The sequence below is a fragment of the Adiantum capillus-veneris genome, chromosome 28 (genome assembly GCF_014529385.1).
Source record: "Adiantum capillus-veneris isolate H3 chromosome 28, ASM1452938v2, whole genome shotgun sequence".
NCBI lineage: Eukaryota > Viridiplantae > Streptophyta > Polypodiopsida > Polypodiales > Pteridaceae > Adiantum > Adiantum capillus-veneris.
In genome coordinates, this window is record NC_140958.1 from 60,595,346 (window position 1) to 60,611,008 (window position 15,663).

Consider the following 15,663-nt stretch of genomic DNA (forward strand, 5'->3'; position numbering starts at 1 on the left):
TTAACTTTTAGCTCCAGAGAGAGTGAAAGAGACGGGAGCGTTTATGGCGCCTTGTATGACACAAGAAGTTTTGGACAAATTCTCACAACAATTCCCACATTGTGACTTACCTCAACATCATGAGCTTCTGTGAGAGAGGCACCGCATACCTAGCTAGGTACGATTGGGGGCAGGGGACCGCCAGCCCGGTGGTAAGGCGGGGGCCGGGGGTCCCCTACCCCCAGCCGTACCTAGTTAGGTATGCGGAGCCTCTCAAGCAGAACCTCATGATGTTATTCATTGTATGAAAAACACTCGAAAAGACTCCGTCTTCCTACATGAGAAAATTTATAAATCTCCTTGTGATAATATCCCCCTCCAGCCTTGGCACTCGGGCTGCAGTCCTCCTTAGCCAATCTGTTAATGTGGCCTAGCATCAGCCAAAGCCTCTAGAATACCTCATCTACTCACTTTGGTGGGAGGCGGACAAGTGATAGCCAAGCCATCAATGTGGCCTGGCATCGGCCAAAGCCCTTAGGCTACCTCGTCTACTCACCATCTGTGAGATATAATTGAACATATCAGGCTATTAGTTTAGAGATGTCAATCTTTGGCCTACTAGTGTGTCTAATGTTCTTGAGTCTAGAGTCTCACCTTACCATGAACACAGTCTTCAAATGCATGGTTAAGACTCTACACCCCCTGCCTATCATGAGAGAGATTTCTTGTGCATATTACACCAAGGGACACCCACACTAGAGAGCACAAGCACGACATCTACACGTATTCGCATTGTCGAGAAACCCAACTTGCTTCATACTTAGTCACCTTAACTGATCAACATGCACTGCCACCCCTCAGCATTGTGAAGAAAACTCACTTATACAAGGTGGTTGTAGGCTTGCAGTGCTGATTAGCGACTTTGGCTATAATGTACTAAGCCATTGACCGATTGGGAAAAAGATGCCATGTGAATCACAACTCTTGGTCACTCAATCTGGGCTATCCAATTAGATAAAAGATGGGATCATCTGAGCATCCTCGAAGCTCCCTCTGTTTCCGAGGACCCTCTTGATTACGCTACATATAATGAGCTCTTAGAGTGGCTTAATTCCTAACTGAGTTATGTGGTAACCATCCACCCCTTCCCATGGGTTGGCTTACCCTGCAGCAACTAGTCCTCAAGCTACCTCACCCCTGCTTGCGAGCTGGTCCTACGAATAGTTTCACCTTCATAACACCACTGCCCTCAGAAAGCCCTGTTCATAGCCAGTCTCTCCAACATTATCTCTCAATTACACTCTCCCCATGGAACCCTGGGGCTCAGGTAAGCCTATCAAATATCATCATTATGTTTAAAAAACTCTCTCATCCACAGCTCTCCCTCACCACACGAAGCAGGGGACCTGCTCGTTAATGGATGGCTTCATGAAGAACATGAGGATTTTCCAGGGTCGTGCCCATGATGTGTGGACCCTTAGACAAAACCAAGTGAGGAGGCAGTAACACCTATGCCCTACCGAGAACCGATCAAGGACATCAACCTTGGTATGCCTTAGGGCCCTCATACCATTCTCCTCACCACTAGTTATTGGACCAACCAATACTTCTTGATCAGGGAAATCTAGATAGCAACCATCCAAATGCAAGCAATGTGTTGAGTAGAACATGCTGAGTAAAATTTGACGAGAGCCTGATGCACCAATTTGGTCATGAAGGGTCTCATAATATCAGTTTTCAGTCCATCAGTATGTCTGGTGTCCTTCAGTCTAGAGTCGCAGCATAGTCTCCATTGCATATTGAGCACTACATCTGCTTGTCCTGATCGTCCTTGGTATGGAGCTGGGTGTGCTACTAGCCAGTCACTATAGATGGTACATTAACAGTACAGGCGTTCAGCTGAGCATTGAGTTATGTTTCTTCATTTCTAGTCATTCAATTCATTTCGTTATTATTGTCATTTATGGTTATTATGGCTCTTTTCTGAGAGAGATTCTTGGGGCCACTGTACTAAGAGACGCCGCGCTAGAAAGCACGACATGATTTTCCAGCTACAATCTGGCATAGATTGTCTTTTATCCAACCCCCCTCTTTGAGCACAAGATGAAGATGCATAAAAACTTGTAGATGGAATGATCTCAAAATACTAGACATACAGCTCTGTCTTCCCACTCCATACCCTCATGTAATCAACGCCCCTCTTCACCAACCAAATGACAATATTTTTTAGTACAATGCTCTCAGCAACTCCATTTGCTTCACATAATCCTCATTTGTCTAAGAGACATCGACTTTCCTCCCTTTTTAATATGCTAATCTGAATCTCCAAAGCAGCTAGTGTGGATTCGTGCTGCACTGAAACCAGTACACACCACTCCTGTGAAACAATGTGTTGCCTGCAGGGGGCCATTTAATGCCCCTCTTCAACAACCGAATGATGAATTTCTGAGTACAATGCTCTCAGCAACTCCGTTTGCTTCACATATTCTTCATTTGTCTTAGAAGCCTCAGCATTCCTCTCTTTCAATATGCTAATCTTCATCTCCAAAGCTGCTGGTGTGGATTCATGCTGCACATCATTGAAGCCAGGAAAACGACCCTCTTGAGAAACAAGTGGGTGACTGCAAGATGCCCATGCAACTTTTGGTAGAGGGTATGCTAAAATGCAGACACCTTTTGCATACCTGGAGTTCAAAGAGCTGTTTCTCCAAACACAGGGCGCTATAAACACACCCACCAGTCTTCGGCTCAAATTTCGAGGTTGATGTGTGAAGCTGTACCACAGGATCCTTGAGTGCAGTAAACTCTTCTACTGAAGTTTTAAGAGACCCCAATAATGGAGCTTGCAATGGTCTAGACTTATGAAAGCTAAGATCATGTTCCTTGCAATGACCAGCCACATAGCCTTCATGAACCATCAAAAGGTTGGTCACTGGACCTTCATCAATCAATTTATAAGACAAAATTAGCATCAATCAGGCAATGCGGCATAGAATGTTTACAAGCAAGCAACAATTTTTCATCTTCTAAACAATTTCCTGCAGAGAAGACGGTTCACAGGACCCTACCTTTGACAAGATGCTCCTTCACGATGCCTCCCATTCTAATATCCCACATGCGAACAAATTTGTCCTCTGAACCAGATATGAGAGACGCTCCATCCTCACTCAAAGCTAAAGCTGTTACAGATGCACTGCCAAGGAAGATACTTCCAAATCTTAGACCACCGATCTTTTGGTAACACGTGTGAGACTTCTTGTCTAGAGCCCCATACTTAAGACCATCACAAAACAGAGCAACCTTGAGAGAGTACAATGTCTTACCTATGGGCAGAAATATCAGAAAAAGAGTTCCGGGCCACATCTGTGCATGAAGGGGCATACCAAAGATCCAGGAAGCATACAATAATCTTTCCAGCCATTGTCCCCATTAGCAATTGTCCATTTTGATGCAAAACAGCTGAAATAATTGCTGATTGCAACCTAAATGACCGAAGAAGCTTCCCAGTCCCAATTCCCCATACCTGTTTTTATATTGCCCTTACTTAGTAACAACCAGCAGTATTACTGAACGCTTCTGGCCCATTACTTGATTTGACATGAAAGATAACAGAGAAAGGGACTAGGATGCATGAGCTTCAAATGTATAATTAGGGACCTTGTCAGCAAGTTGACATGCCTTTGGCCATGAGAGAAACTAGGAAACGAAAGGAAATTTTCCTGGCCTTCAACAAGTCTGATTTGCAGAATTCAAATGTGAACATAAAGCAAAAAACCTAAGCAGGCCACAACCGCAATACTTCTCATTTAACATGGAATAGGAAAGCTTTACAAAGGGCATAAGAACTACAAAACAAAACCTCTGTTCAGCCGCAAAAACTTCTTCCATTGTTGTAGATGATTGCACATATATGCCTACTAAAATTGGATTGCATAAAAGGAGGTCAGCTCCCTGATTAGAATAGACAAAACACCCTCCTTCATTGAAAGAGGGGCAGCCAAACATCCAACACATAAATAGAGAAGCCATTAGGAAGGCTTTTGAGCATGTTATGACCACACGCTATCTACAATAATGTCGTTCCCGGAACATACCATCTAAGCCCATGGGTGTACATAAAGCATGACTTTGTGAAGACCCTGCATTGCCAGGGGGGGAAAAATCAGCCAAATGACTGACATCGATCGATAAAGATAAGGCTTTTAAGAATGTATGCCATGGTACATTGAGATAAGACAATGTGCTTCTGAAACTATACTTTTTAAGTCCGTGAAGCGTGCACAAAACAGCCCAGTCATTATATGGCACAGCCAAGACGTCTGCCATGCAGTATGACGTAGCAACAGATGATAATCATCAATGCACAGCTTTGAATTCCAAAAATTGACATGAATCCACCGAGGAAAAGTCACACACTAACCTCAAACATGTGGCCGTTAATAACAGCAAAACAAGTACCTTGCATGTTTGATCCAACGAGGAGGTAACAACAACAGCATTTGAGCCTCCAGCACAACACAAAATTGTTGTCACCGGTGCTCTATGACCCGCCCATCTATAAAGAAATAGTTTTGGCATGACGAGAGTTGTTGCTTGTCTCTCTTCACTTTTGTCGACAATGCTGCCAATCACCATGTGCACAGCCTTCAGTGTCTTACTTAAGAATATGAAAACACAAAAAGCCCACCTACCGCATTAGAGGCCATACTGTGACAGTGCCATCATCAGCCCCAGAAATCAACAAAGAGTTATCCTCGGAGAATACCAGACAGCTGACTCCTTTATGATGCGCAGTCCATGAAGCCAATAAACTCCAGCTTGAAACCTAAAAAGTTGCAATGTGCTGCCAGGACACATGAGAACATTTTGCTGTGCACCTTAGTGCTTGTTAAACCAACAAATCCAAGGAAAAAATACTGAGATACAATTGGTGTAATTGTATCTCAGTGTGGAACGGTGTCAGCAACTCAAATAAAAGTTCAACTCTAAGTAGGTTTATCCCTGTCACATCAAAGACTATATGAAACTGCTAGAAATGGAAACTTCAAGAAGCTGAATCAATGAAGGTATAGAAAAGTACCTCCCAAAGGTAAACTTTGCCAGACATACCACCACCTGCAAGGTAGACACTATTGCTTGTGCAAGCAAGTGGCACAATCGGCTCCAGAGGATATCGCCTTTCTACCTGCATATTGTAATTTTCGCTGTGAAAATTTTGAAAAAAAAATCCGTACCGGTAGCGGGTTAATCATCTTATGAATTATGCTTTCAAACAGCCAAACTATATGATAGGCAAAGCGGCGCTCAACTCTGATGAACATGTAATAGAAAAGATAATATGTTGTACCCAGAGCTGATCATACGTAGTCAGTCCGCACTGTTAGCTATACTAATATTTTTCTAAAAACAGTCCGGTAGAAATTATCCTTGGACAGCCAAGCTATATGATAGACAAAGCCGTGTGAGGTAGAAATGGCGCTGAACTCTGATAAACAAGTAATAGAGAAGATTTTAGGTTGTACCCAAGACTGATCGTAAGTGGTCAGTCTGCATTGTTACTATCCTTATATTTTGCTCAACCCAGTCAAGGGGATTATCAAATCTCGGGACTCAATTCATCTGGTGGGCAGTAACCCATCATGGTATTACTCAGCTGATTATTGCTTAATGGTCTTAGAGGTTGCTACAACCACACAGGCCCGTGCTCGGAACAGCTGTTTTGCAGCCCCTTGAGGGCAGTTTTTCATCTTTGTACACGGCATATTCTAGTCCCTCAGAAATCTTATCTGACGGGCAGGTCACAGGAGCCATGGGGTAGAGCAGCTTCCTCTATGACAGCCAGAAGCTGCACTGAGTAGCAGCTGTCCATTGACAGACTGACCAAGAACAACTGCCCTAGCTGGGCAGTTCAGGCCCTCAAACAGCGTCACTGGCAGCTGGCTAGCAGCCCTAGCTGCGCAGTTCTGACCCTGTAGCAGCCTCATTGTTGGGCAGCAGACCAGTATCCTAGCTACGTTGATCAGGCCTCAGCTGGACTCATTCTGGACGGCAGACCAGCCCTTCTTCAGAGGGCCTTTCACGCATGTTCCTACAGCACACCGGGAAGTTGCCTAACAGCTCACCAACAGCCCAGTGGGCAATTACCTAGCATCTCACCCGCAGTCTTCAATGGGCGGTTGACTACCCTATAGATAGTCATTGGTTAAAAGAAAACCTTCATGTGAACTTTGAAGGATCCAGCCTCATCAGGCGGTTAGCCAGGTGCATTCAGGCGGTCGACGAGGGGAGAATCTCACTGAGAGCTGCATATTTCAGCCAATGAAGCCACTCTGGCAATGCCAAGTGGCACCACACATATGGCCAGGGGACAAAGGACTCAGCCACCCATTACCCACCTCCTTGATCATCCAATAAGGTGGCCCATTAGTGCTAGCAGTCCACCTATGAGGGGACCACTTTGAGCTGATCGGCTCCCGATGTTCACAGATGACCTCACAAGGATGCAGCTAGAGCCCCGCAAGGCATGTGTGCTGAGGGTGTTACGGCCAAGGAAGGAGGGAAAAAAGGAATTCTACAGAGATAGCCGGGTCATCATTGATGGCCAGCCCATGGATTAGCATTTTGGGGCCTATGCGACACAAGCTAGCCCACCTAAAGAGATTTTTACTGCAGCGTGGAACCGCAACAGTTCATGATGGGAACAGCCTAGACGACTGAAGCCCTCAGAGGGAACTACCTTGAGTGGAGGGGTACCAATGGATGTCCGTATAGACCATGAGACAGGGGACTTTGAGAAGCTCAGGAGGAGTAGACATACTTTTCCAACGAGAGCTACAGGGACACCTTAGAGTGGTGGTTCAAGATACAAAGGCTCGCTACATGTGGTTTTGCCTAGAGATTTCCCAATCTAGAGTGGTCTACATAGCCCATTGCTACTTCTCTCCATCAGGACTGTCATGCACTATCACAGAGGAGGAGACTAGAGAGGACGAGGAGATGGACAAGCACCACACGCATGCTTATCTACAGAAACCGTGTACTACACCATGGGCGAGGTCTTCCTCATGGGAGACTTCAATGCTCACATGCAGAGAAGACATGTGAGATATATGACTATGAGGACGAGGAGATGCACTTGCACGATCTCCTCAGAAAACTGTGTCTGATATTGTGTCTATTTGTCTTGGAAGGGCACATCATTTTGCAGCTTTCTCCCTCCTATGCTTGTGACTCCCTTGACTTGGATTTGTTGCCGGTTCCTCACATTAGCAACTCTCTCTCCTTTTTTGGTCATAGTGTTCCTCTTCATCACCTGTCACGTGACACATCCCAACCCTATGTGTCCGTGGACAAGCTACATCATAACCAGGTTCAGTCAGTCCAGTCAGTTTAGATTTAGAAGTGATCTGGCACTTTTGTGAGTCTATTTGGCCCAGTCACCGAGTGTAGATGCATATCCTCTGGTTGCACACAGCATGATCATCGGTAATCCCAACAGAATCCATCAGATTCCATCAAGGGAATTTTCCAGTGCATTTAGCCTATTTTCCCTATTTTTGGTATTTTTCACTTATTATTTTTAAGTGACTTTCCAACAAAAGTAGGTAGGGCAATTTTGCTAAGAAAATATATAAGCAACCCCAAGTTAGCACTAAATGTTAGAAGAGGCAACAGGAGCTCCCGCTCAACACGCACCTTCTCAGCAAGAACCCATCAAAACCCTTGGCATTTTGGTGTTCCCTCATCGCCCACACCCTCATCAGCCTAGCGTTTTTGCATACCCTCAGCACCCCACAGCCCTGGCGTTTGCAGCCATTCCAGATCATCGCCAGCACATTAGATCCCCTGGCGTTTTTCACTAACGCTACCTGCAGTTTCAGATTTGGCCAGCGTTTTTGCTAACGATACAAGGCAGCCCAGGGTTTTTGGTTTTCAGCCATTGTCGCATCAGATGGTCAGCGTTTTCAGCCCTATTGGACAGCAGCAGATTCAGCCCTAGTTGGTTGCAGAAGATCCCCATTTTCAGCCCTCGAAAACACAGCCAAAACAGTCATTTTCAGCCACCGAAACAGTCCCGAAATTCAGCAGATAGAAGACCACAGATTTCAGCCCTAAAGTCGTCGTCGTCGTCACCGGCATAGTCCCAAGTTGCATCAGTCCATTGCATCCGCATTGTTCCACTTTGTGCAATCAATAAGTAGACCACTCTCGCCGACGAGAGTGGGGCCTTCGAAGGAGGGTTTTACAACGTCTCTGGTGTCGTATCTCTCTTCTCTCTCTATCTCTCAGTCTCATACACTTGCACGCAGATTGTCCATTCACTTTGTTCGTGATCATAGCACTTTCCATTAAGAACGGAAGGCTCTCCCTTCCATATGAACTAAAAGGAACCTTGAGCACAGTTCGGAGCACTCATCTTGAGCAAAGCGCAAACAATCATTCCGCTGCACCTAACATTGGTATCAGAGCTTTGGCAGTGTTCTGTATCACTCAAGGAAAGAACCACAAGAATTTTTTTGCTTGTTAAGGTCGCACGAACCCAATCGCTTGGGCGTGTCGATTCCTAATCGTGTTTTGTTGAAGAGTGACAGGAATCCCAAGAAAGAAGGGCTTGTGCAACCTCCCCTTCTGTCTCTTTTCACTCATTGAGAGCGGACCGTGCACTTAGCGGCCGGTCAATCGACGTGAGGTGGGAAAAAGCAACCTTGGTGCGAGCGCAAGGCCGCCAAGGGGTGCACCCGCGAAAAAGAGTAGAACTCGGGTGAAGACAAGATCCTTCTCAAACGCGGTTTGCAAGCGAAAGAAAACCTCAAGAACCCCAAGAACCAAGAACCCCAAGAACCAAGAACCCTAAGAACCAAGACCCCCAAGAACCCAAGTTCCTCGTGAACTTAAGAACCCAAGACCACAAGAACCCAAAAGAACCCACGACTTCAGAATGGTCATCACTCGAAGCGGAATGGATACTTCGCTTGGAGGTGATGAGCATGAAAGAGGCGAAGAAGAATTTTCTCCACCAGGAGGTTTTTCTGACCCTTCCCCGTCTACGTCAAGGATTGCACTAACTCCTATGGAGGCTTTGGAGCAATTGTTTCTGGAACAGATTTTAGAACGCTAAGCAAGAGATGCAGAAAGAATGGCAGAAATGAAACGCAGACACGCAGAAGACAAAGCAGAAAGAGAAGCCGAAAGAAAGGCAAGACAAGAACGGCGCGACTGACACATGCAAGAGTTCTTGCGACTCTTGTCTCCCATGTCGACACAGATGCAAGAGATTCAGGAGACAGAGACTCTCTTAGTCTCTTCTTCTCCAAAGCATGCATGACACACAGGATTTGCATGATTGTGTGAAGCATGATGATGATTTGATTGACAATTACTTGCATGATGTTTTGATTGACAATGATAAGCACAATGATTTGAATGACAAAGATAATAAACATGATGATTTGGATGATAATGATTTACATGATGATCTGGATGACAAAGATAAGCATGATGATTTGCATGATCAAGATGTGATTTCTCACAAGTATGATGAGTTGCATGAAGATGATGTGATTGTTCACCAGGATGACGTGCTAGTGGATACTTTTTCTAGCGAAGCTAACCTCGTTGTAGATTCGATCAATCACGAACGACCGATCTTGGCTTTCGAGTCGAGGTCCAAAGAACCCTCACAGGACGATTTGATCATTCAAGAAGAACCGATCTTGGCTCTCAAGCCTAGGTCCAAAGAACCCTTACCGGAAGTATTATATGTTTGCATGATTGATACGCACGCATTGTTCGAATGTTTCATTCGTGATCGTTTCCTGTATTTTAGTCAGCATCGTTATGTGATCCCTTTTACTAGGCATGACATATTGTATGTTGAGCACGTTTCTCTCATGAATGAGCACGGATGTATGCGGATTATTCATGAAAAGCTGAAAAGTATGCATTCAAGGGAGTCACATTCAATGTCTCTTCCTTAGCAGACACAGTTGTAGAAAGAGCACATGAAAGTATGAGCACCAAGCATGGGCATTTCCGTTGTGAATTGCCACAGTTAATTGCTCTAGATCATAAGAGAAAGATTCAATCTCATGGTTTGCATGTGTGTGGTGAACAGTTTGGCACTCCGTCTTTACGTTCATCTACATTGCATGCACAATCTTTTAGGAAGACAAGATTTTTTCCACTCACTTTACATGGAATAGGTATGTTCATGGTTTTGTGTTGGAAATGGGTTCAAGAATTTTCAACCATGGAGATTCTTGAAGAAGAAGGAAGCATGACTCTCAACGAAGATGTAGCACCGAAGGAGCCACAGAAGACTTTGAGTCGCTTTTGGCACGGCCCATAGAAGCAAGCGTTGCAGACCTTTATGAAGTTCAAGTACCGCACGACCCACACATTAGAGTGGGCCGGCGAAGAGTCCCTTCCAGGATTCCGGATGCTATTGGCGATCTCCCTCGACAAAAAAAAGTTCGGTATCAGTACCTCACTTTGAAAAGGAGGGGATGTCACGTGACACATCCCGACCCTATGTGTCCGTGGACAAAGCTACAGCATAACAGGGTTCAGTCAGTCCAGTCAGTCTAGATTTACAAGTGCTCTGGCACTTTTGTGAGTCTATTCGTAGACCGTGCATGCCCAGTCACTGAGTGTAGATGCATATCCTCTGGTTGCACACAGCATGATCATCAGTATTCCCACCAGAATCCATCAGATTCCATCAAGGGAATTTTCCAGTGCATTTAGCCTATTTTCCCTATTTTTGGTATTTTTCACTTATTATTTTTTAATGACTTTCCAACAAAAGTAGGTAGGGCAATTTTGCTAAGAAAATATATAAGCAACCCCAAGTTAGCACTAAATGGCAGAAGAGGCAACAGGAGCTCCCGCTCAACAGGCACCTTCTCAGCAAGAACCCATCAGAACCGTTGGCGTTTTGGTGTTCCCTCATCGCCCACACCCTCATCAGCCTAGAGTTTTTGCATACCCTCAGCACCCCACAGCCCTGCCGTTTGCAGCCATTCCAGATCATCGCCAGCACATCAGATCCTCTGGCGTTTTTCACTAACGCTACCTGCAGTTCCAGATTAGGCCAGCGTTTTTGCTAACGATACAAGGCAGCCCAACGTTTTTGGTTTTCAGCCATTGTCGCATCAGATGGTCAGCGTTTTCAGCCCTATTGGACAGCAGTAGATTCAGCCCTAGTTGGTTGCAGAAGATCCCCATTTTCAGCCCTCAAAAACGCAGCCAAAACAGTCATTTTCAGCCACCGAAACAGTCCCGAAATTCAGCAGATAGAAGACCACAGATTTCAGCCCTAAAGTCGTCGTCGTCATCACCGTCGTAGTCCCAAGTTGCATCAGTCCATTGCATCCGCATTGTACCTATCACGTGACACATCCAACCCTATGTGTCCGTGGACAAGCTACACTATGATCAGGGTTCAGTCAGTCTAGATTTACAAGTGCTCTGGCACTTTTGTGAGTCTATTCGTAGACCGTGCATGCCCAGTCACTTAGCATAGATGCATATCCTTTGGTTGCACACAGCATGATCATTAGTATTCCCTTCAGAATCCATCAGATTCAGTCAGGGAAATTTTCCAGTGCATTTAGCCTATTTTTCCTATTTTTGGTATTTTTCGCTTATTATTTTTAAGTGACTTCCCAACAAAAGTAGGTAGGGCAATTTTGCTAAGTTTATATATAAGCAAACTAAAGCTAGCACTATTTGGCAGAAGAGGCAGCAGAGGACCGCTCAACAGGTACCTTCTCAGCAGGACCCCAAGAACTTTTAGCGTTTTTGCTCTACAGCAACTTGGCTAGCGTTTTTGGACAAGACACCGCAGATCAGCCAGCGTTTTGCATTTGCAGAGCCACGGCGACAAGACCACAGCAGATCAGCCTAGCGTTTTTGCATCTGCAGAATCCCGACGATAGAAACTCCATTTTCAGCCCTAGCGTTTTTGCATCTGCCAGCAACCTCAGCGTTTTGCAGATCTATCGCGACAGAATCAGCCCTACAACCAACGTTTTCAGTTTTCAGCAGTCGGACATCGCAGATCAAGTCCCGAACCTCGCAGATCTCACCTTTCCGCAACAGTTCCTTGCCGCACGGTCAGTTTCCACAAGGCTAATAGTTTCAGCCCGGAAAACGCAGATTTCAGCATCTGCGTTTTCAGCGCGTCGCCATTGACATCGTCACCGACATAGAGTCAGAATTCAGCAGATACAAGATTTGCAGATTTCAGCCCTTAACGTTTTCACTTTTCAGCCCGTCTCGTCGTCGTCCTCATCGTCGTCGACAAGTCCAAGCATTGTAGAGATTTGTGCAATCATTAAGTAGACCGCTCTCGCCATAGAGAGTGGGGCCTTCGGAGGAGGGTTTTACAACGTCTCTGGTGTCGTATTCTCTTCTCTATCTCTCAGTCTCATGCACTTCCAGTCACAGTGTCCATTCACTTTGTTTGTGTCCATTGCACTCTCTCACTAAAGGAACGGAAGCCTCTCCCTTCCGTAAGTAAAAGGAACCTTGAGCACAGTTCGGAGCACTCATCTTGAGCAAAGTTCAAACATTCATTCCGCTGCACCTGACATTGGTATCAAAGCTTTGGCAGTGTTCTGTATCACTCAAGGAAAGAACCACAAGAATCACAAGAATTTTTTTTGCTTGTTGAAGTCAGACGAACCCAAGTTCGCTTGGGCGTATCGATTCCTAATCCCAGAAGGGCTTGTCCAGCCTCCCATTGTGCCTCTTTTCACTCATTGAGAGCGGACCGTGCACTTAGCGGCCGGCCAATCGACGTGAGGTGGGAAAAAGCAACCTTGGTGTGAGCACAAGGCCGCCAAGGGGTGCACCCGTGGAAAAGAGCAGAACTCGGGTGAAGAGAAGATCCTTCTCAAACATATATTGCAAGCGAAAGAAAACCCTCAAGAAGCCAAGAACCAAGACCCTCTAGAACCCAAGTTCCTCGTGAACTTAAGAACCCAAGACCACAAGAACCCAAGACTTCATTGGATGGTCATCACTCGAAGCGGAATGAATACTTCGCTTGGAGGTGATGAGCATGAGAGAGGCGCAGAAGAATTTTCCCCACCATGAGGTTTTTCCGACCCTCCCCCTTCCCCATCTATGCCAAGGATTGCACTAACTCCTATGGAGGAGTTGAAGCAGTTGTTTATGGAAAGAAAGTTAGAACGCGAAGAACGAAAAGCAAAAAGAGAAGCAGAAAGAAAGGCCTACGAAGAACGAAGGGCAGCCATAGATCGTGAATACAAAGAAGGAATGGCAGCCATAGAGCTGAGCACGAGCAAGCACGCTTGGAAGACAAAAAAAGACAAGCCAAATTTGATCACGAAAACAAAGCAAGACAAGCCGAATTTGATCGCGAGAACAAAGCCATCAAAGACAAGAGCGATCAATACATGAAAGAATTCTTGCGACTCTTTTCTCAAGTTCAGGCACAGATACAAGAGAATCAGGAAAAGGAGACTCTCTCAGTCTCTTCTTATCCAAAGCATGACACACATGATTTGAATGACAATGATTTGCATGATGATGATAAGCATGATGATTTGGATGATAATGATGAGCATGATGATTTGCATGATCAAGATGTGATTTCTCACGAGCATGATGATTTGCATGATCAAGATGTGATTTCTCACAAGCATGATGAGTTGCATGAAGATGACGTGATTGTTCACAAGGATGATGAGTTAGTTAAGGCTTTTTCTGGCAAAGCTAACCTCGTTGCAGATTCGATCAATCACGAAGGATCGATCTTGACTCTCGAGCCTAGGTCCAAAGAACCCCCTCAGGAAGGATCGAACTTGGCTCTCGAGCCTAGGTCCAAAGAACCCTCACAGGAAGAATTATGTGTTCGCATGATTGATACGCACGCATTGTTCGAGAGTTTTTCATTCGTGACCGTTTCCTATATTTTAGTCAACATCTTTAAGTGATCCCTTTTTCTAGGCATGACATATTGTACGTTGAGCACGTTTCACTCATGAATGAGCACGGGTGTATGCCGATTGTTCATGAAAAGCTGAAAAGTATGCATTCAAGGAAGTCACATTCCATGTCTCTTCCTTGGCATGACACATTTGTAGAAAGAGCACATGAAAGAATGAGCACCAAGCATGGGCATTTCCATTGTGAATTGCCACAGTTGATTGCTCTAGATCATAATAGAAAGATTCGATCTCATTGTTTACATGTGTGTGGTGAACGGTTTGGCACTCCGTCTCTTTGTTCATCTACATTGCATGCACAGTCTTTGAGGAAGACAAGATTTTTTCCACTCACTTTACATGGAATAGGTATGTTCATGGTTTTAGGAATTTTCAGCCATGGAGATTCTTGAAGAAGAAAGAAGCATGACTCTCAACGAAGTTGAAGCATCGAAGGAAACTCATAAAACTTTGTGTCGCTTCCGGCACGGCCCATAGAAGCAAGAGTTGCAGACCTTTATGAAGTTCAAGTACCTCACGAGTCACGATCCACACATCAAAGTGGGCCGGCGAAGAGTCCCTTCCAAGATTCCGGATGCTATTAGCGATCTCCCTCGACGCCATACAGTTCGGTATCAGTACCTCACTTTGAAAAGGAGGGGATGTCACGTGACACATCCAACTCTATGTGTCCGTGGACAAGCTACACCATGATCAAGGTTCAATCAGTCCAGTCAGTCTAGATTTAGAAGTGATCTGGCACTTTTGTGAGTCTATTCGTAGACCGTGCATGCCCAGTCACTTAGCATAGATGCATATCCTCTGGTTGCACACAGCATGATCATCAGTATTCCCTTCAGAATCCATCAGATTCAGTCAGGGAAATTTTCCAGTGCATTTAGCCTATTTTCACTATTTTTGGTATTTTTCACTTATTATTTTTAAGTGACTTCCCAACAAAAGTAGGTAGGGCAATTTTGCTAAGTTTGTACATAAGCAAACTAGAGCTAGCACTATTTGGCAGAAGAGGCAGTAGGAGCACCGCTCAACAGGCACCTTCTCAACGGGACCCCAAGAACTTCTAGTGTTTTTGCTCCACAGCAACTTGGCTAGCGTTTTTGGACAAGACACCGCAGATCAGCCAGCGTTTTGCATTTGCAGAGCCACGGCAACAAGACCACACCAGATCAGCCTAGCGTTTTTGCATCTGCAAAATCCCGGCGACAGAAACTCCATTTTCAGCCCTAGCGTTTTTGCATCTGCCAGCAACCTCAGCGTTTTGCAGATCTATCGCGACAGAATCAGCCCTAGGACCAGTGTTTTTAGTTTTCAGCAGTCAAACATCGCAGATCAAGTCCCGAACCTCATAGATCTCACCTTTCCACAGCAGTTCCTCGCCACACGGTCAGTTTCCAAAAGGTTAACAATTTCAGCCCGGAAAACGCAGATTTCAGCATCTTGTGTTTTCAGCGCATCGTCGTCGCATTGTCGCCATCGACATTGTCACCGACATAGAGTCAGAATTCAGCAGATTTGCAGATTTCAGCCCTTAGCGTTTTCAGTTTGCAGCCCGTCTCGTCGTCGTCCTCATCGTCGTCGACAGCGTCGGCAAGTCCAAGCATTGTAGAGATTTGTGCAATCATAAGTAGACCGCTCTCGCCATAGAGAGTGGGGCCTTCGGAGGAGGGTTTTACAACGTCTCTGGTGTCGTAATCTCTTCTCTATCTCT

General features: G+C 45.3%; 1 protein-coding gene across 4 annotated transcripts in view; it reads right to left on the reverse strand.

Annotated features, from left to right (window-relative positions):
- Nucleotides 1-1,958: 1,958 nt before the first annotated feature.
- The window catches only part of LOC147420529 (protein ROOT INITIATION DEFECTIVE 3-like), a 33,898-nt gene continuing 20,193 nt past the window's right edge, over nucleotides 1,959-15,663 (reverse strand). The window contains exons 2-8 of one of the 4 annotated variants that reach the window (XM_086504736.1): nucleotides 5,060-5,164; nucleotides 4,671-4,804; nucleotides 4,438-4,600; nucleotides 3,303-3,502; nucleotides 3,048-3,172; nucleotides 2,664-2,917; nucleotides 1,959-2,548 (exon numbers count right to left, since the gene is read on the reverse strand). In XM_086504736.1, the coding sequence (XP_086360862.1) occupies nucleotides 2,390-2,548; nucleotides 2,664-2,917; nucleotides 3,048-3,172; nucleotides 3,303-3,502; nucleotides 4,438-4,600; nucleotides 4,671-4,804; nucleotides 5,060-5,086 (1,062 nt within the window). In that variant the 5' untranslated portion in view covers nucleotides 5,087-5,164 and the 3' untranslated portion in view covers nucleotides 1,959-2,389. Of the gene's footprint in view, nucleotides 2,549-2,663; nucleotides 2,918-3,047; nucleotides 3,173-3,302; nucleotides 3,503-4,437; nucleotides 4,624-4,670; nucleotides 5,165-15,663 lie in introns of those variants that run through there. The other 3 variants (XM_086504738.1, XM_086504739.1, XM_086504737.1) reach the window with 3 other exon arrangements.